Source organism: Orbicella franksi, chromosome 4 (genome assembly GCF_964199315.1).
Source record: "Orbicella franksi chromosome 4, jaOrbFran1.1, whole genome shotgun sequence".
Classification (NCBI taxonomy): domain Eukaryota; kingdom Metazoa; phylum Cnidaria; class Anthozoa; order Scleractinia; family Merulinidae; genus Orbicella; species Orbicella franksi.
Window position 1 is genome coordinate 25,411,287 of NC_138148.1, and position 21,253 is coordinate 25,432,539.

The following is a 21,253-nucleotide window of genomic DNA, read 5'->3' on the forward strand; positions in this document are numbered from 1 at the left end:
GACGAAAAATAAATGATTCTGAGACAAAACTTGGACGTTTTAGTCCCAAAATACATCGGAACGATTAGTTTTGCGTTCTATTTTCTCGAGCAAATACAGAGAGTTGACTGAGGCGCTATTGTGTTTGGTTCCTGGGTAGACGTCATCAGGTACCGCCGCCCCAGACTCCCTAAAACGCGGTCGTGAAACACTTAATCGCGACTTTGAAAGGGCATAGAAAATCGAGGATTCAACCAAATTCAAAAATTTCTTCGGCCAAATTCTTCAAATAAAGTCTAGATTTGTTTTAGCGAAAACAAAATTTTGGGGTTAGGTGCACTTTAAGGGTTGCACGCGAAGAAATAACAAAACAGAAAGAATTTTGATTCTCTATATTTACTCAATTCATATAAACAAATTCGCCATCATCAAAAATCACTGTACTTTTTATTTGTCTGTTTTATACATTGGTCTCTTTTAGGGGTCTGCATAAGCTTCGGCCACGCCCAGATTGGTCTCTTTTAGGGGTTAAATTCAAAATTTCCGACGAGCATCCCCGTGCACTCCATATGGGAGTGCCCCCCTGGGCCTACTGTCAACCTATTATTGGTCGAATACCATGAATCTGTGACCATTTTTCTGCGCATATGAACATCACTGCATCTAAGTCAAAAAACGGCTGAGTCATTTGTAGATAGTTGCTTGCTGTGCACTGCGCCAAAATATTACGTTTGATCGATTGCTGACCATTGCTGATAAGCGTGTCGGCGCAGCACAATCTTACAGCCGTTTTTTGTTAGTCACGCAATGCTGTCACGGCATATGCTGCACATTTTGATATATTTTGTATAGAGCACTCTCAGGATAAGTGAAACAATTTAATTATTGTTCATCTGTTTGTTCATATATATAATAATATGTCAGTGTATATTTATATAATCGTATTCCATGGTGTACGTGGCCTCGGTCCAAATCACGTTTGTTGTACGTTCTGATGTTTCAGACAACAGCTGATAAAGCTAGTGCCTGTACTCACTAGAATTTTTAAAAAAAATGCCATAAACAAATTATAGATTAATGAAGCAAGGATTAGCTGAAAGAAAAATAGGAAATCACAACGTGTCTAATTCGTGAGAAAAACAGACCAAATTTAATTAGTAATTACGTGAGTAAATAGCCCTGGCCATGCCATTTTGTTTGGCGTATTTTGTTTGCTTAGTGGCGAGGCATGGGTATGTTTGTAACAGAAAATAGAGGGCTGTTGTCAATACAGTCCAAAACTATTGTCAGTAAAATATTGTAAACAAAACACCTATTGACCGGTTACCTCCGCGTCCACCATTTGGTCGTTCCCATAAGGGTTTCATTATTGTCTTTACCCCTATTAAGCGGCCACGCAAAATTTAAAAACTTTGTTTTGGAAAGGGCGATGGCAGATAAGAGTCTGAAACTGAAGGTGCATGAAGAGTGATATCAATTCAAACACACCTCTATCATGATTGTCTTGAATTGACTCCATGTTCACCAAGAAATTTATAACCCGATAGTGAAAAATTAAATATTCAAAGTACACCAACCTCTATTTAAGCGGCTAGCCCCATTAAGCGGTCACCACCCATTTCCCCGAGGGTAGCCCACTGTATTACATGTAAACCAAAAATAATTGCACAGCGCGAAAAGACCTACTGTAGGTACGAGTTTAACGTTACAGTGTTACGCAGGGCATGTACTGGTAGCGGTGATCGAGTAAAAGCAGGAGCCATAATCGGGGACGGAGACCGTAAGTCTCGGGATTCGCGCGCACCTATGATATGGGACAATTTTTCTATTTTTAGAACAAATTGCGCCATCCTGACGTCATATATCCGCGCGGATTCACGCACATGTCAGGGGCTCTCGCGTGGATGTTGTCACGTTGCGTGATCAAATGGTGAGAGTTGAGAGATTCTCTTGCGTATTTTTCACAGCGATGGCAGGAAATGAGGCAGGGAATACGAACCAGGGCGCTTATATGTAGTTTTATGCTCTGAGCTAACGGAAAAGGTGGGTTTTTCAGGGTCGAAAACAAGACTTCAATCTCGCGCTGGGAATGAATAATAAGATCTGCTCACGCTAGTTGTAAGCTTACGCGTATGGTTAAGAATATAGCACGAAAACTCTCTACTCTGGTATCGAGTTAATTTGTGAGTTTCTCAGACAGTGTTTAATCATAACCAAAACCTGTTTTGATGGTTCCTTATTGTCTCTGCTTGTTTGGTGAGTTTGCAAAAGTTTTTGAAAGGAAAGTCTGACGCGTACAACTAGCTCATTTGCATAGTGCACGCAGCTGGTGCACTTTCAAGTCCGAGTCGGTGTTTTCAATTGTCAACAAATCTTGACAAAGATTTCTTTCGTTATCTTTTGTGCTGAGATGCTGCAACAAATTTCACGAATTCAAAAAAGGCTACTAACATCATGTGTGTTTCTTCAACATAAGCATAGTGAAGTTTTACACAGCGAAAATGAAAATAGACAAGGAGTTTTGATAACTCGATCATCAAAATCGAAATCGTTATTCCAAGTTGATTAAAGAAAGCGTCATCGTAACTTTGCTGATTGTTTCTGCTTTATTCACATATTTTCAGCTTAGCTTTTAATATGTTCTCAAACATTTACCAATCTTAAACATATTTAAAAACTATAGAGCTATTGTTTGAGTTCGATGTACGCTTTCACACGAAAGTGCGGCGGAAGTACAATTTGTCATGTTTACTGACTGTACAAAACACGCATCGACGGGCGCTCTCATTCATCGACAACAGAGAATTTACTGGATTTTTACACGAATAAAACTGAGCAGTATCTACGGACGTAAAGTTATTAAGCTTTGATGAAACATCAAGCGTTGCTTACAATTCAAGCGAAACTCAATTATTTTGTTTTACTTTTCGGTCGCGATAGACTGACAAATTCCTCGCAAGCGTGTGGCAAGAGGAACTACGAAACTATGAAGTCCTGAAGCTCTGCTATATCTTAATATATCCAGCTAGTTTTTTGCTGTGTAATGGAAAAGCTTTTAATCTTCAACATGTGTGAAATTTAAAGTGGAGTAATGTACAACCCATGTAAAAGAAGCATCAGTCGGAACACAACTTGGTCAGCGATATATATAAGCTTACAGCGGAACATACCTAAATTCGACACTGTCTTACTTCACTCAAACTGGAGCAGCTTACGACGAAAATACTTAAGCAAAATTCCAACAGACGTAAACGCGTTGAGTTGTGGGGCAAAAACCTGAAACATTTCGGGAATTTCGGACGCCATTTCCTCCGCGCGACATCCGCAAAAATCCTCGCAGCATGTACGCGCGTGTGCCGCAGGTGATGGCGCAATTTGTTCTAAAAATAGAATTATTGTCCCATATCATGGGGACAACCCCAATACTTGAAATGGCGCGCGCTTACGGTCTCCGTCCCCGATTATGGCTCCTGGTAAAAGATAACAACAGGGGCAATGGTGAACTATTCATTCTTTTCATTTCTTTAATCTCTTCCTACTCAACACGATTGTGTACTCCCGGTGGTTCCAGCCTTACGGAGCGTATTAGGATAGAAATTGTCCTACCCCTATAACCTCATAAAATGGGATGACAGCATTGCTTGACGAACAAGGAACCGCTGCAAGCAAGGATTCAAGCCATCAAACCATGATGATCAAACGTAATATTTTGGTGTAGTGCAAAGCAAGCAACTATCTACAAATGACTCTGCCGTTTTTGACTTAGATGCAGTGGTGATCATATGTGTCGAAAGAGGGTCACAGATTCATGGTATTCGACCATTAAATAAGTTGACAGTTGGCGATGTACATCGGACATTATGTAAACAAAAGCAAACTTCTGCTTTATGTGCGACGAATAGTGAGAGAAACATGTCAAATCGGCTTTGGACCTGACTTTTACAACAAATGAGGTTAGATCATTTCGAAATTATCAGCTCTGTGTCTATTTCAACTTAACATAGGTCAAGTCATGTGGCGCATGCTAAAATATACGTCTAACCCGTAAATTGAAATTTGACGAGGAAATGGTCAAATATTTGCATTTTCAACGTACTTTGAAAAGCTCTCACGTCGCTCACAATCATTTGCCCAAAGAAATTTTTACAGGAATCTGTAGACCATCCTTCTGCAATTCAACCATCAGAAGCTTAGTTCATTTGAAGGTTTCGCACATGGTGAAAATTAATTATATTCAAGAAGTACTTTTAAGTGAGTGAAATACATGTCTTCGAAATTTAATTATTTTGCACCCAAAAAGACGACGCAACATTCCCTAAAATCAACCCAGTACACACTTAAACACTGCACAAAAATATTTGAGTGTTTTTAAGACGGAAGAATGATGTGGTTTTGCATGCGTGGCTCTCAAACTTGCTTAATAAAATGGTGCGTCAAATGACGATTTTAACGGAATTCGGTAATTTGCCTATTTCTTTGAAATAAAAGGATATTTTGCCAAAAAAACTATGCAGTAGTTTTTGTCATGCTCTAGCCTATCTACCATGAAAATATGAGCGAAATCGAATCTTCGACTCTTGCCGAGTTATTTTCCATTTTTATGGACAGGGACTCGTAATAAAGTAAAAGATTTTCACTGCTGACATTGGCATTCAGTGCTGGCTGCAACTCTTGAATAAACAAAGTCTCCTTAACCTTACAATGGTAGTCAGTCTTGCCGGACGCCAAAATGACAAAATGGTCCCATTTGATGTTGTGACCGGTTGTTTTAACGGGCATGTACTAAAACCCGAAACAACGAAACGAAACAAGCGAAACGAAACCACCGAAACGAGCGAAACGAAACCACCGAAACAAGCGAAACGACCGAAACGAGTAAAATCGTAAGTAAATAAATAAAAAAGTTAAAAAAAGCCTTGATCTCTAGCACGTTACTACGGCAGCCGGATCTCGTACCCAGATCCTGCTCTTAAGCCACATGTGTGACATCGTGACATCACAAACCTGAACGGTGGATGAACGCAAACGTGTCGAGCAGGACGACATCGAGAAAAAGGTGGGTATTTTCACATTCTGAATGGTATTCTAGCTAAAACAAGAAATCTAATTTCAAAGAAAGGTTTCCTGGTCGTATCGTGGGTTCTTAGACGGTGGCGAATCGAATGGTCTTTTCGAGAATGACTTTGCAGCATTCTTCGTGCGAACCAGGACTTTCTTTAATATATATCTCTAAGGAAAAACGAGGGCGACTTGACAGACTTTAATCGTATTAGCGTCAGACCTTCGTGACTCCTGCAGTCTCAAAGTAATTTCTTATTAGGCTCTCAGCTTTACGGATACTCTTGAGATTGTGTTTCCGTACATCCTGGGCTCGGCGTCAAGTTGTCGATTCGCCACCGCCTAAGAATCCAAGATACGACCAGGAAACCTTTCTTTGAAATTACATTTCTTGTTTTAGCTAGAATTCCATTCAAAATGTGAAAAATACTCACCTTTTTCTCGATGTCTCCGTGGTCGTCGTCGACACCCTTGCGCTCATCCATCTTTCAGGTTTGAGATGTAACGATGTCACACATGTGGATCTGGGTACGAGATCAGGCTGTCATAGTAACGTGCCAAAGATCAAGGCTGTTTTTTTGTTTTTAACTTTTTCATTTATTTACTTATTATTTTACTCGTTTCGATCGTTTAGTTTCGGTGGTTTCGTTTCGTTGTTTTGGGTTTTAGTACATGCCGTTTTAACGTGATCAGCAATAGCAGAAGAGTGATCGCGTTTCAAAAGAACCTTGAAATGTGTCACTTTACAGACAGTTTGCGTTTGAAACGTCTTAAATTTCTACTGCAGATGTTTTCTGTCTAGGTTCCACACCCCCACTGATACAGTATAAACAGCTTTCCAAAAATTTTAACGGTTATACTTTTCAAAGTGTATGTTGACTAGCATACGAAACATCAAATTGATAAAATGCATGTTTTTAAAATGTTTATCATCGCTTTTTATTTTATATTTTTAATCAAGCTAGATGGCGGAAGACCAAGAGTTTGTAAGAAATCATGTCATTCGTAATGGAAGTTCAAATTATCTGAAATTGAAAAAAAAAAAAAAAAAAGTTTTGTAATTAGAAAACTGCATGCCAATAACTTTTTTTTCGGCTGAGACAAAGATGTAATCGAGCGGTATATAGCTAGATCTAATTTGCATCAATTCTTAATGAAGAGGACCCCCCTGAAAATCACCTCCAGGTCAGATTGGAGGCCTTCTCTTAAAATATTAATTTTATTATTATTTTAATTAGTTCGACGGATTTGTTATCATGTGTCCGCGCGAATTTCCAGAATTTAACTTGTAGGTTTGAATCGTCTATCATGTAAAATTGATATACTTTTATAAAAGAAGAACTAGTTAGTAATGAAAACTAAATAAACAGCAAAGCTGTGAACGAAGGTCCTGCTGGCCAGTCGAAATATTGTTTTAAATATACGACGCTGTGTCAGTTTACATTTGCCTTCAAAACTCGTCCTATTGAAACATTTTCAATGTAAAACATATATACATAGTATTCTAAGCTGGAAACATGAGAGTATTAGCTAATCAACATTTGCAATCGTGTGCCAGTTTAAAGTAAGTCCTTGATATTTACTTCATGTAAAAGTTCGTTGAGTTAGCAAGCTAGGATTTCTTGCTCAGTGACTATAGAAATTTCAGCAAACGCAGGGCTTCACAGACAGAGTAAAGATCAACAATCATTCTTGCATGCGCATTTATACGGTCCAACGCCTAGCACGGAATTAAGAGCTAGTTTTAACATATGGCGACAATATAATGTCAGCTTTTAGCTATGTAATTAGGGTTGACTGGGGCACAAATCCTTCTAAATGGCCAATGTAGCGATGGTTTCGATATCTTGAGGACCTTGAATATATCTTTAGCCGAAGGCAGAGTCGTACTTGTTAACCGCGCGGCCATGGGCCGAGCGCGGTTCATGTTCTACCCGTGGTTTATTTTTTTTTTTTGTCCGTGACCAGACTCAAACTCCCTCTCGGCCAAATTTTGAGCCACGCAACGTGTGATGTTTATTCGTCAAAAGCTGTTGAAACATTAATACACGGACAATTTTACGGATACTGTTCTCTTTGTTGTGGGTAAAATATATTTTCTTTTTGTTTTATCGAAGCGTTGGATTCAAAGGGAATGATAAATACGCTAAAAAAAGGTATTACGTCAGCCAGGCACGCGCGTCAGCCATGGAATGCGCTGACGTTGCAGCTTCCACTTTCGCTAGCAACGTCGTTCCCAGGGTCCTCTCTCTTTGCAGGTGGTCACGTGCGTGCTAGATTTTTTTTTTTGCAGATTCCAGAAAAATGATTGGAGGGAGGGGCAGGACAGTTAAAGTTTGTCTCCACTGAGCTCACCTACTGAGCCCAGTAGGGAGTGAAATTTGTAACCTCGGCCGAACTCACAGCGAAGACATTGACACGTTCGATATTGGAGTTCAATGCATCAAAAGTTCGGCTTGAAGGTTAGCTCTGCATTTGGCTGAATTTTCCTAAAGGTAGTTCTGAATTTCATTGAATTACTCTCATCGACAGTTTGACGGTCATTCCATTTTCTTGCGGCGAAAAAAAAATACGAAGAACTTGACATCAACAACGACTTAGTGCTGAATACTAATAACTTGATTAATAATGGTAATTGAACTGAGTGGAGTGCAATTTGGTCTGAAATCACAAGTATGATTTCAGACCAAAATTGCACGACACGAAGTTCAATTGCCACTTTATTAGATCCATTTTGAAATCGCACAATTTTATCGCCTTAATTTTTAGATTTTTGATGTATTGTTCCAGTAGCCCGTTTGTTAAAAAAAAAAGCGGAACCGGAAACGCCTTTACGTCTCATTTAGTATGCAAAACGATGTCATGTGACGAAAACTCATCCGAGCATGACAAAGAAACAAGCGGTTTCGAAGTGAGAACGAAAATAGTCTATTTCAGGTATAAAAGTTCAATTCTCGTCGCCTGAATCAATGATGGAAGGTCTTTCTTTCTTCTGTGGTTGAGGCTGAGACTTTTCATTGTCTTTGGAGAAGGAATTTGAAGGTGCATCCTGCGTAATTCTGGGATGGATTTCTTTTGAGTTGTGAAACTCGAGTGCACGATGCCCAGTGGATGGTACGTTTTTTTTTCTTTCATACCGTTTAATGGCATGATTTTAAGGGAGTCCAGTTCGTTATCATCTCTGTTTCTTTTTGTGACCACGGTGAAGGACTCAATACTCAGGACCTTGTCAAGTTCTCGCGGCGCCATTTGTTTCAAGATATTTCCAAGATGGCGGGACTAGCACCAGCTTCGCAAGACGTTCATTCATTCACTGTTTTGTGGCGCGGGGCGTATTTTGACTATGTTTATTCACAGCGACAGAGTTGAACTCTTTTGTTGCTTCGTTTGAAACTACCGGAAACCTGGAAACATCTACCTTCTTGAGATGGCCCTGAATTTGTTGTTGTGTGGTTTTCGTTTGTTTATGTTTTACTGGACTCGGTATCATACGGATTTGAGCAGATGTTGAAGAAAAATCGCCGAAATATTCGTCAAAATGGACATTGAAAGTTGGAAACTTCCATTAAAGTAGGTGTTCAGCCTGAAGGAACTCATAATCGTCATTTACAAACTGTAATTAATTACATTTGTCAATTTTTTTGGAAAAAAAAATAACAAGAACAACAAAGTTTTGGCAATAGTAGTTGCTTAATTCTCCACACAATGGCTTTTTGCCTCTCATTTTCCTGAAATTTTATCGTTTACCTTAAACTAATATTGAAATCTGATTGGTTGTTTTGTTTTACTGTCCCATTCTCAATGGCTGAGAAAAAGATGCGATTTAGAGCAAAAAATAGTGCGATTCGTGAATAAATCGCATCATTGAGAGCCAATCAGATTGCAAGGATAACCAGTGATTTCAAAATGGATTTAATAAAGCAGCTTATATGTTTCGATCTGTACCCAACGACAGTTTCGAAGAAAATCCACCGAACAGTGTGCTTAACATTACCCGAGTGTCGCTACGTCAATCTTGTTTAATATTTAACTTTCCTGGGAAAAAAATACCCGATCTTCACCGCCAGCAAGCAGGATTTTGAAGTTATCGGACTGCCAGCCAGCGCTCGACGTTGAGGTCGTCAACGAGCCAGCATGCTTTAAATTTGTCACCTAGCTAGCCAGCATAAGAAAAGTTTGCCGAAAGTTTGCCAGCATGTTCGAGTATACCATTTATTGCCAGCCAGCGAGCGAATAATTTCAATATACAATAGCAAGGTACATTTCCTTAAAACTATTAATATAACAACGGATTTAGTATTGCGTACTCTGAACTCAAAAAATACGTTAATGGTTTCATTTTTACATTTGACTGGATATATTGTTGTTATTATAAGTACAACAAGCAACCTATCACTTGTTTCAAACGCTTACGTACGACAAACTTCCACATTCATTTCGTTTCCCACAGTTATTGCTCCAAAAGGTCAACGAACCTCAATGCAAAGAAAACAAGTAAAAACAAGACAAGATTACAAAGCCCTCATTAGGCTTTGGCTACCAAGTGTCTGTCATTTTTATTTTCAAATGAACCTACGAAACAAACAGATGTCAGCGACCTTTGTCAGTATAACATTTCCTTGGCGAAATAGCAAATCCCCGCAAAAGATTCAATACAGAAGCGGGAAGGATTTGTTGCAAAAGCAATCGTTAGTTGTTCGTCAGGCGATCACCGCAAAAGACTCACGACAGAAGCCGCAAGGATTCGCAGCAAAAGCAATCGTTTGTTGTTCGTCAGGTGATCACCACAAAAGACTCACGGCAGAAGCCGCAAGGATTCGCAGCAAAAGCAGTCGTTGGTTGTTCGTCAGGCGATCACCGCAAAAGACGCACGACAGAAGCCGCAAGGATTCGCAGCAAAAGCAATCGTTGGTTGTTCGTCAGGCGATCACGGCAAAAGACTCACGACAGAAGCCGCAAGGATTCGCAGCAAAAGCAATCGTTGGTTGTTCGTCAGGCGTGCACTGGATTTGTCTTAGTAATCGCGAGCCGTGAATTTCCAAAACGTTCTTTTTTATTTTCCGTGAAGCGTAAAATGCCACTATTATATCAGTTTTCGTGAATTGTGAAAAGGCCTTTTTATTTCCCGTGAAACGTGATCTATACCCCCAATCACGCTCTCTACTAGTCGACGAACTGAAACGACGTTTGCAATTTCGTGTGGTTCCTGTGCACATACTGGGTTCACAGACCTTGTAATAGCGCGTAATTAATTAGGACAGAAGCATATCACCTAGAATAGGTGATATGCTTCTGATTAGGAACACAACCCATTTTGTTTGCGATCATGTCTTTAGGCAGTGTCAAGTTTCTCATGGGTTAACTTATTTCCTGACGTTCCAAAAGTCATTTGCGGCCTCTTGTTAACATGATCAGTGTGATCTCGGATCATAAATCCTGACCCGGATTAACCTAAGGAATTCGCCCCATTGGCCTTGTGAACGATTGAACATGCCAAAAAAAAGGAGTTTTCGCCTTACCCCCGCCCAATACCACAGGCGACAATACTATCCAGACGTGCGCTCTTTGGTCAAAGAATTTTAAACTGGCAGAAGTGTTCATTACGATATACAGTTCATCGATAGATCATTCATTACACGACTCTAGTTAATTCACGGCACTAGCGTGCAGAATGAAACCGTTGCGTCAACTGGTAGGTCAACGACGAGTTTTTTTCACAATTCTAAAACTGTGTTTTCAAAATGACAAACGATCGCGAGTTCTGTAATCCTTCGCTGATTTCTGTCTTCTTTAGGCTTCAAAAGATCCGTTGGTTCCTGGTACGGAAATTCAATTATTACATGATTACACGCAGAACCTACAGTTCCGACCAGCTAGCCTTGTGAAACACAACCAAAGGCGACAAATGATATATTTTTGCTCAAAGAAAGCCGCACAGAAAGTCGAAAGTTGTTTCCTTCTCAATTACAAACTGAAGGAAAGTTTAAGAAGGTAAAATCTTGAGTTCTTTTAGCTGACAAAAATTTTAATAACATAGACAATTTTAACATTTTACTTATTATGCCAAATAAAATATATTGCATGATTTAACTAGCGTTCCCGGTGAGCATGCGCAACGCGCGATAGTCCCTTGCATTCAATGTACCCAATAAGACTGAAAAAGAGGGCAAACAATTAACCCTTGTCGTCCGGCAACTTTCGATTAAGGCATTTAATGTACCCGATAAGACTGAAAAATAGGGCAAAGCATTGTCCCTCGTCTTCTAGCCTGCGTAGCAAGCGTTTCTGTGGTGTTCGGGAGCAAAAAATATTACAGCGCGAAAAATGGAGCGAGTAAAAGAGGGGGGAGGGGGAGGGGAAGGAAGGAAGGAAACGCTTGCAGACAAACCCCTGGATTTTGAAAACCGCCCACTTGGCCTTTCATGCCTGAGCGCGTACACTGAGATTTCGTGCTGTCATCGGCTGTCATAAATTAACCAATAAAATCTTCGGCCTTCCGAACAACGAGCGCACGGTGGCAACGGAGAAATCTCGATGAATTCAATTTGGTAATTTTTAATCAAGCTACTCAATCCGTCTAAAAGGAAGGACTGCAAGGGTGAAGTTTTAGCACAAATCTGCCTGAAAGTTAAACTGTGAGAAGTATTCCAGTCGCGTTAGTAATCCTTGTGCTCGCATGATTCGAAATCTTGGATCACTGTATTCATTCGTCCAGGAATCGATACAAAGTAAAATTAGCAAGTCAACTCTCACAAAGGCAATTCCAGTAAAGAACGTTTGCTGGAAACGCCAGATCCGCAAATCGGTTCGAATGTTATCGCTGCAACAAAAACAAACAACGGAAAGTCTTCTCGGCAAACTTTGGAATTTGGGCAGGAGAGGCTTCAAACATCTGAGAGGAGAAATAACGATAATCTTGACCAGTATCTGAATAAAGATAATCTTCCCCTAAGCGACCTCCAAGTCAAAGTTGTTTATAAAATGTCCTCGTAAGAATTCCCCGCGACGAGACGACTAAATTTTTGGTAAGGCAAGTATGTGACAAAAACTGGCATGCCGCAGCTAACACTATAACAAATCATTCAGAATTGCACCCAGAGGTTCTAAATGCTGTCAACAAAAATGCTTCTAATGAAATGTCGCAGTACCTACGACAACATGTTGCCTTGTAACAAGCCAGACGAAATCACTAAGTTTTCCCACGCAGTAGTGCTAATTTTCTGTCCCGTGGTTTATTGTCTTGTCCTTGGCGCATGTGGCATTCAAGAAAGTGATGTTAAAATTAAAGGAACAGCTGTAAATTGTGTCGCGCTTGCTTCGGCAATAATGTACAGGCTTCGAAAAACCAAAGCGTCGGCATTGCATTACAGGATTTCTACCGTACTGTCGAAGCCGACGACTAAATCCCGGTTCAGCGAGAAAAGTTAGAGCGTTTTGTAACTTAGCTTCGAACGCGTCTTCCCCTTTTGTCTGGCACTCAAAGGTATTAAAATACCTTTGATCGACACATGTCAATAATATTGGACTAGCCCAGCCAATCACGAGCTCCGTTCGCTGGCGAACGGAGGTTTGCAAAATCCAGGGGTTTGTCTGCAAGCGTTTCCTTCCTTCCCCTCTCCCACCCCCCTCCTTCTTTTTTTTGGTTCTCGCCCCATTTTCCGCGCAGACAAAACACCGAAAATCCCGTTCCTCGGTCTTTCTTTGCTACCAAACCCCACGGAAACGCTTGCTACGCAGGCTACTCGTCTTCCAGCAACTTTCGGGAAATTTTCGATTAAGCGAATTTGCATATTTATAGCAACCCAAAATTGCTATGAGCGAAACGATGAGTGTATGGTACAATGAGATCACTTTACTTTTTTAGTTTACTTGATTACTTTAGCATCAAGAGAGAAAAGTTGATCACCGATGTAGGCGACTAGAGCATATAAACAGAACATTATTCCTACCCTTTATCCAGCCGCTTTGTTTGTCTGCGCCAAGTCCCTTTCACAGCAGATCTCAGATTTGGCAGATCTCCATTCTTTCATTTACCAGCGGAGCCCTCGAAATAACCCAGAATGACTGCAAAAGAGGAATGTAAATGAACACCTTAGAGTCTACGTTCTTATGCCGCCGATACCTTTTTAAATTTAGTTGTCTATAAATGAAAGAATTAATGCAAAACAGACAGCGAACAGTGTCACTGATTCCAGTACAATGTACCATCACTGCCCCGTGTGCAAGCAAGAGAATTATAGGAATGAATTTACCAACCTTAAGTTGCTTCCCACTGTTTCTTTATAACTGCTGACTGCTTGCAGCACAATAGCGCCAGCAGCGGTTTTCTGAAGTGACGGCTTCTTCAGGCCTTTGGAACGACAAACGACAGGAAATTCTGAAGATCGGCCGTGTTCATTGAAAAGAACGTTTTTAACGGATTTGGCCATTTGAGATACTAGTGTTATTACGTCATTGAAAATGACAGCTGCTGGTGTTATGCAATTTTTACTGGTTGATAAAAAAGATAAACCGCAACAATCTGACAATGGAGCCATCATTCTCGGGCATGGCGTCACGCGCGCGTTGATTTGCATTATTTTTGCAGCGCGTGGCGCTGGGAGTAAGTACGACCGCTTGCGGTTTATCGTCTCGCGGCGGAAGACTTTAGACTTTAGAGCCCACTCGCGCGTTTTTTATGTCCCAGGACGGCAGTTTAATTGATTGCTTTTTCGAAAAAGTCACAGCCAGGAAAAACAAACAAGTCACGTTTTTTCCAGCTAGGGAGAGTGTTTTAGATCAGTTTTTAGCAACCCAGACACTGAACGAAAATCCCAGCCAGTAAATGATCTAATACTAATATTTCCCAGCCAGCGTAGTTGCAGCCTGTCGAGCGGCTCCGTCGGGTACTCCTGAGACATTGATGCCTTCGTGTAGAGTTTGATACGTCCAGTGTTTGGCCAAGAGACTAGCTTTGAATGTGATTGAATTCATCCAATCGACAGTTTGACGGTCATTCGGTTCTCTTGCTGTGAGAAATTTTATGAAGAACTTGACAACAGCGACATCGGCCGCGCGTTTGCAAAATCCAACGACTTTCGTTTTAAACCTGTTTTAGCGGTAAGTCCAATTTTCGGCCAGGAAACTAGCTTCTCCAATTTCAAACCGTAGTAAAACCAAAACCAAACCATAGTAATTGTCTAATTACTTTCGACACTCAATTAAAAACCGCTCTACTATTATTATTATTATTATTATTATTCTCTGATTACATTGTCCTTTGGCCGAATATGATTCGCAAACGGAAATTGCGTAACGATCATAAAAAAATCTTAGTTAATCATTACAGCCAAAACGAAAACTTTCCAAACTATCGTAACATTTTTAACACAACATATCGCAACATTGCGCGCGTTTGGCCACCCTGTTGCGATGTGTTGCGACATGTTGGGTGTTGTTAACTCAAGTTTGAAACTGGTCAAATTTTTCAGGTAAACATTTGTGGATGTTGCATGATGTTGTGCCAGGTTCGTGCAACAATGTTGCGCCAGGGCATGCGCACTAGTTCGATTTGTAACACCCAACATTTCGCAACACGTCGCAATATTATTAACAAGGTGGCCGAACGCACGTAACATGTTGCGCCCAACAATGTTGCGATAAGTTGCGTTGAAATGCTGCGATAGTTTGGCCGGGGCTAGCAAATACTGGGCCAACAACGTTGCGATATGTTGCGTTGAAATGGTGCGATCGTTTGGCCAGGGCTTTAAAGTTCGTGATCCGTAAAACTCACGGAATAATCTCCTAAGCGTGCATTTATAGAGTAATGCCCGCGTTTGCACGCGTGCAGCGCGCGGTTGTGTCACGGAATATCGTTTATTATTGTAAAACAGCCGGAATTCAATGAAGGACAAAAACGTCAAATAATTAAATTTATTAAATTACAACATTTCCAAACATCTTGGTGTAAATAATAATAATAATAATAATAATAATAATAATAATAATAGTAATTATAACAAGAACTTTATTGAAATCTCCTCAGAAAACCTATTTACAACCGGAAATAATAGTAATAATAATAATAACAACTGAAATATGTATAGATCAACGAGATCAATGGAGTGATGGCGAATGTCGTGTCAAGAGAGAAGTGGCCAACTATGTAATTTTGCGAGAAGGATGAGACTACCAGTGCTCCACTTCCAACTCGACGACCAGATGCCGACTATGGCAAGCTACCAAACTTCCATTATCTCTCTTGGAGTACAACCCCCACCAATGGCAGTGAGCCAGACGACTTCCAGCCTCGAGCTCAGATTGAGCGATTGTTTGAGGAAAGTGAACTAGTCAGTGGGGACAGTGAGGCTATTAGAAAGTTTTCAGATAAATACATTGTCCACGAAAAGCTTGCGGCAGAGTATGTTAAGCATCTTACCCAGATAAAAATGCACAATTGCAAGGAGAAGAAGAGAGAGGAGACTGAAAGGGAGCGAATGGAACGGCTGAACCGGGAGTAGAATGACATTGACTGGGTTGGACTGTATAACTCCGATAAGCTGTCGTCCTTGAGGGTGGACGAGCTATCCTTGTACTTTTTCCATCACAAGATTACTTTCAAAGGGAAGAAAGTTGAAAAGGTCGCAATGATCGAAGCGCACATTGGCAGCTTGCTGTACGATTCAATGGAGTGTCAACAACCTCGGCAGGCCCCGCTAAGAAATGTCCAGCAACAAGTGACCTCATCACTTTCCGAGGTTGAAACTGACTCGCAATTTGATGTAGTAGATCGAGTTGTCGGTTCAAACCCGAGTAGCTTAAGTAACGAATCGTCACCGGAGACTAATTTTATACCAGCTGAAACTCACGTGGAAACATTACCCCCGTGAAAATTACTTCAAAATATTGTTGTTAACTTATAAAGCTCTGAATGGACTAGCCCCTGATTACATTAGAGAGCTACAGCGATTTAACATTTCTGGTCGCACACTAAGATCTTCAAACAACAGGTTGCTTGATGAGCCTAGAGCAAATCTTAAAACGTATGGTGAAAGGGCTTCTTCCGTGGCGGCACCAAGGCTCTGGAACAAACTACCCCTCCAGATCAGACTTTCATCATTAGAGGCAGTTTTTAAGGCTAATCTTAAGACTTATCTTTTCAAGCGTGCGTTTGATTTGCAGTTAATTTTTACTTTTTATTTGTAGCCTAATTGTATTATATAGCGTATTTCATTCTTAGGATTTTAACTTTTAGGATTTAGGATTTTAGGTTTTTAAAGGATTAGGATTTTAATTTTAGGATTTTAAACTTAGGATTTTAATTTTAAAGTATTGTAAAGCGCCATGGACAATTAGTGGAAAATGGCGCTATATAAATGTATATTTATTTATTTAATTTTTTTTATAAAATATGGACGAAAGCGGGCAAACGGGTTGTCAGAGAGACAATTATGTCAGTTGAGACAAGATAGTTTTTTGATATAATATTTCGACACCTGTAAATAATTTAGATTAATCTTGACTGGTAGCTTTGCTTGTATATACAAGTTTTAGGTTTCTATACACTTCGTGTGTTCGTTATCAAATAAGAGTCAACTAAGCGACATGGAGTAATTTTTTTCCTTGCGAAAAAAAAAAAACTGTGACCCTCCCCTGGTTGCGAATAAAAACAGGCTCCCCTCCGAAGCCCCAGGCTCCCCACCGAAGCCCCAGGCTCCCCTCCGAAGCCCCGGTCCCCGGCCCCCGCCCCTCAATAAAAAACGTACCTACCCTCCTTATAGATTTAAAAAAATTCAAATTCATAAACAAGGCATTCAAAATATTTATTGAATACGGCCAACAAACGTTACCGTCAGCGCCTGTCTATCTTCGAACACGCACATTCTCTGTACAGCGGCTGCTTTCACCAGCGTAATCAAATTTTGCTTTGTGCTCTTCTTTTCACTTTTCGCTTTGAATAACTGCTATTTTTCTATCAAAAACTATTTCTGAAGTGATACTCTTTGGTATTGCTCTCAGAGTTTCCACAGACTACTTTTTAAGATATATTTCGTGACGTGATATTTTAACAGACAGATACCCGTCATGCCATTTGGTGCAGCTTCCTGTGAAGAAAACGTGCATAAAGTCACGGAAGGCCAATGTAGCTGTCTACAATTGTAGCTGGAAAGAAAGTATGGTATCCTTGTTTTCGCGGCTTCCACAGACACTGCGCCCAGCGAGATTGCTTACGGGTGCAGTTCGGTTACAATCGAGGTGCATTTTTTCACTTGGAAGCAACAAAACCCGTGAAGACGTCGACAAATCGAGTAAGTTCGCAATTGTACAGCACACCCAATTAACAGGACTTATACCTTACATAAAATTCACTGAATGGGTTAGCAAGCGAACTACCTTTTGATTTATTTGTTTTCAATCTCAGGTCATCGTAGTTTTTACACGTATTCTGCGGAGCCATTTCATCCTCTGCCTGGTAAAACACCGGCATGGAAGTCACCACAAGAAGCGGTACAAGTCATTCAATCAGGTGAGGAGGGCTTCTAATTGCTCGTTATAGCTAAACTTATTTCTTCGATGGTTATAATGTTACACCAGTTTTAGTATAGTTAATATCCCAATTGAAGTAAACTTTGCTGATCATATGCCTTTATAAAAATGTTAAAAATACAAATTATAAACATAAAAATTTAAACTTCCCCCCACTGAAATATTGCCTTCATACCCCACCACCAAAACATTATTTCCACCTCACCCCCACCCCTCCAAGAAATATTTTCCACAGGCTTGTACAATAATTCAAACCTCTTACTGTAGACCTTATTTCATGGTCATGCATTTACGTACTACATTTAATTTATTCAGAATTTGATGAGTTAATACTGCCTTTATTTTCATAAAATTATGAAATCATTTAACTGGCTTGGGACACAAAGCCCATTCTAAAATTGATAAACATAACTGTTTTTTCAAAATAAAGATACAAGATTCCTACTGTCGAACCTCCGGTTGCCACCATCTCTCCATGGCAACCAGATTTCCAAAATAACAAAAGTTTCCAAGTCAAATCACTATATTTGGAACCTCTTGTAAAGTGACCACCTCTCATAAGTGACTGTGACCACTTTTAGAGCTAAAAGTTTGAAATTTTCTTTTGTTTTTAACCTCCCATAAGCGACCACTTGACGGATAATAGGATGGAAATTTGATGGTAAGGTGTTGTAACACTGCTGCATACATATACCTGGGAAGTGCAAGAGACGGAACAACAGATCTTTTCTCAAAATTGACTTTTTACATGAGTAAAACATTTAAAACGTGGGGAAAATCTCTGCAGTTACCATATGCTAATGATGTAAAATTTTGACCCAGCATGGACTAAGCTCTGGTAAGCGACTACCTCCAGGGGCAAATCCAGAAAATTCCATAAGAGGGGGCTGAATGCGACCCCCCCTCCCCACCCCGAATGAAAATTCACTTTTAGGAGATGAAGCATGCAGCATTGTGGGTGTATATGTGATGTAAAGAGTAAAGTTAATATTTCGGAAGAGAAAATTAAAGAGCATTATATAAAACGATTTTCAAAAGCAAAATCCTAATTATGGTAGTGGTAGGTGTTTGATAATAGTCAATTATTTTTATATCACACTATGCAAATTATCTAGGAGGGTAACGTCACAATGTGACATTTACTTACAGATTGCATAGCTAACACAGATCGCGTACTGATTTGCATGTAAAGGAAATGATAAGCATGATCTTGATGTAGAACTTGTATTACAACAGAAAAGGCGAGCCAAGAATTAACTGACCTACAACATTATTGTATTTCCCCGTTAGTTATAATGTAAAATCCATTGATGTAAAAGGGTGTAGTTCAGATCGGAATAGCTATCGACAGTGTAATATCAAATGAGATTGAGAGAAATAAATGCATCTATTTAACTTGAAATATACAGCCCTTTGATTCAGAGACAGTGCTGTGACAAATTCCTGCACAGAAGGCGAACTATTAACAGAGTCATCGCATTACAGTTTTTATACATCCTATTACTGGAAATAAATCACTGCAGTGGATTGATAAATTTCATCCTTGTCTGGTTACACTTATGCATACTTGTCAACAATGGCATTGTAATCTTTAGATATGTCTTCCCTCATGGTGCTGCAACAAACATTCTTCACAAAGCACAGTGAAGAGTTGCTTTGTTCAACAGATGCACTTGTTACTGGCTCTATAAAACTCGCTTCCACCTGGCACAAGAAGAAACAGCTAATCCATTTTTGAAATATCATCAGCAAACTGTTTTTGCTGTAATAAATTAATTGTAATCGTTTTTGTCAGAATTTTCTATCCAGAAATTAACTCAGGTTTATAAATCAATTTACGCAAAGCCTTTTGTGATAAAACATTACTTTGAGTGCTTCAATATAAGCTAAAGTTTATTATTTTTAATTCTTTTGCCTTTCTGTTGGATCACCAAACAAAGTCTGACTCTCGCAGACAGAGCTCGATCGGCACCCGATCACAGACAGATACAGATCTAAAAAAAAAAAGTTACATACTCACCTGGTTTATGATGAAATATCATTATAAACAGGGGGCTTTCTTTGCTTTGCTTGAATACTTCAAAAATTATTTCACTCATTAGCAGTCGTGCAGCTTAATCATGCAGCAAGGGACGCGGCAGGGAATACATTTGTGTCCAGTGTTGCTCGTCATTTCACACCGATAGAAATGCTTATTACATTTGGTGTTTGCAATTAGTGTGGAGTTTTCAGATCACGTTTTGTTTGAATATTTGGTAAATAAATATATATTATAATTGTTCACACAAAATGTATTTCAACTAAGGAAAGCTCAGAGAATAAAATAAAAGGAAAGCTTGATTGAATAATACCACTCAAAAGAAGGTTAGATGGATTGGCGTTGTTGGTTACAAAAATGCTTTGAAAATACAAGAAAAAAAGGGAGGCAGTGGCCCCCTTGGCCTCTCCCCTAAATCTGCCCTCGACCTCCCTTAAGCAGCCACCTAGACTTGACATTTTGGGTGGTCGTTTAAGGGAGGTTTGACTTTAGTTATTAATAGAGACTTAGCACCTTACCCCTGAAAAGAAGCTGCCTCCCCCCTACAAAAGGAATGTAGGTGCGAGGTTATCTAAATTTTATCACATGTATAATGGTATATGGCTGCTACTGCTGTTCAATGCCATGATTTTTTCTGAATAGACTGTTTCTTTGATACAGTATACCTGGTTTAAAACATCACTGTCAACAGCTGCATACGTCAAAATCATGAGTAGACTGCTGTAATTATATACTGCACTGCAAAGTTGTCTATGAAAGTTAAAGCTTGGTATTTTTTTCAAATATTTTATTTTTGCGTCTTGCTGGTTGACAATTTCCAACCTCAAATCCAGCTGTTATGTAGAACAATTGCAAAACATGTCCATGTACCCACCTCATGAGAAGGGGTAGGTAGGGGGTAGGTAGTATCACAAGCAATATATTTGAAAGGAAATAGGAAACTAAACTGGGATTTATAGGGGGTTACGTTAGGGGGGGGGGGGGGTCAAACCAAAAAACTGTCTGATGGGAGATATGTACAATACAATGCTCATTCCAAGGTGAATTTTTCCAGGTTAGTTTGTAATAATACTGGTGGTGTTTTAGGAATGAAAGTTTTTGTTCATGGGGGTGCTGCTACTCCCATACCACTTCTTGAAGCTATGGCTCAGAGAGGAAAAGAAGCTGGATTGCAGGATGTAGAATTGATTCATATCCATACTGAAGGAACAGGGGTTTTTGTAGAACCTGAATTTGATGGTAAGTAGTATAGTATATATATCAGCAAGAAGTATTAAAACATGCATGATTTAAGTGTTAAGCATTGAATGAATTAAGAGACTCTGCGAGAGTATAGTTTCTGATCTTAAAAGCATTCACTCATGGGGGGGATTCACGTGTTAACTTTTCAAGAGTACTAGTAGGTCTAGTCAACCTGCTTTTCAAGTGATGGATGGTTCTCAACAGAGGTGAGGTGTTAATTTGTGGCTTGTTTTATAATCTGTACCAAAACAAACAAATGTAAACGCTAACAGTAGTTAACAGTATCATTGGAGACTTTGACTGTATTTCTCAAAGGGACATCAAGAAGAGAAAATAGGCCCTTTCTCATCAAATGACAGGGTCAGGTGGGACAGGTTTTTGGCCCTCAGTAGAAGATGATGGGGAGCATGT

General features: G+C 39.8%; 1 protein-coding gene across 4 annotated transcripts in view; it reads left to right on the forward strand.

The window, feature by feature from the left end:
- The window catches only part of LOC145484977 (succinyl-CoA:acetate/propanoyl-CoA:succinate CoA transferase-like), a 119,314-nt gene that overhangs the window by 87,643 nt on the left and 10,418 nt on the right, over window positions 1–21,253 (forward strand). Inside the window, exons 2-4 of one of the 4 annotated variants that reach the window (XM_081463605.1) lie at window positions 17,179–17,324; window positions 17,438–17,542; window positions 20,687–20,839. In XM_081463605.1, coding sequence (XP_081319731.1) covers window positions 17,192–17,324; window positions 17,438–17,542; window positions 20,687–20,839 — 391 coding nt within the window. In that variant the 5' untranslated portion in view covers window positions 17,179–17,191. Of the gene's footprint in view, window positions 1–17,178; window positions 17,325–17,437; window positions 17,543–17,817; window positions 20,840–21,253 lie in introns of those variants that run through there. The other 3 variants (XM_081463608.1, XM_081463606.1, XM_081463607.1) reach the window with 3 other exon arrangements.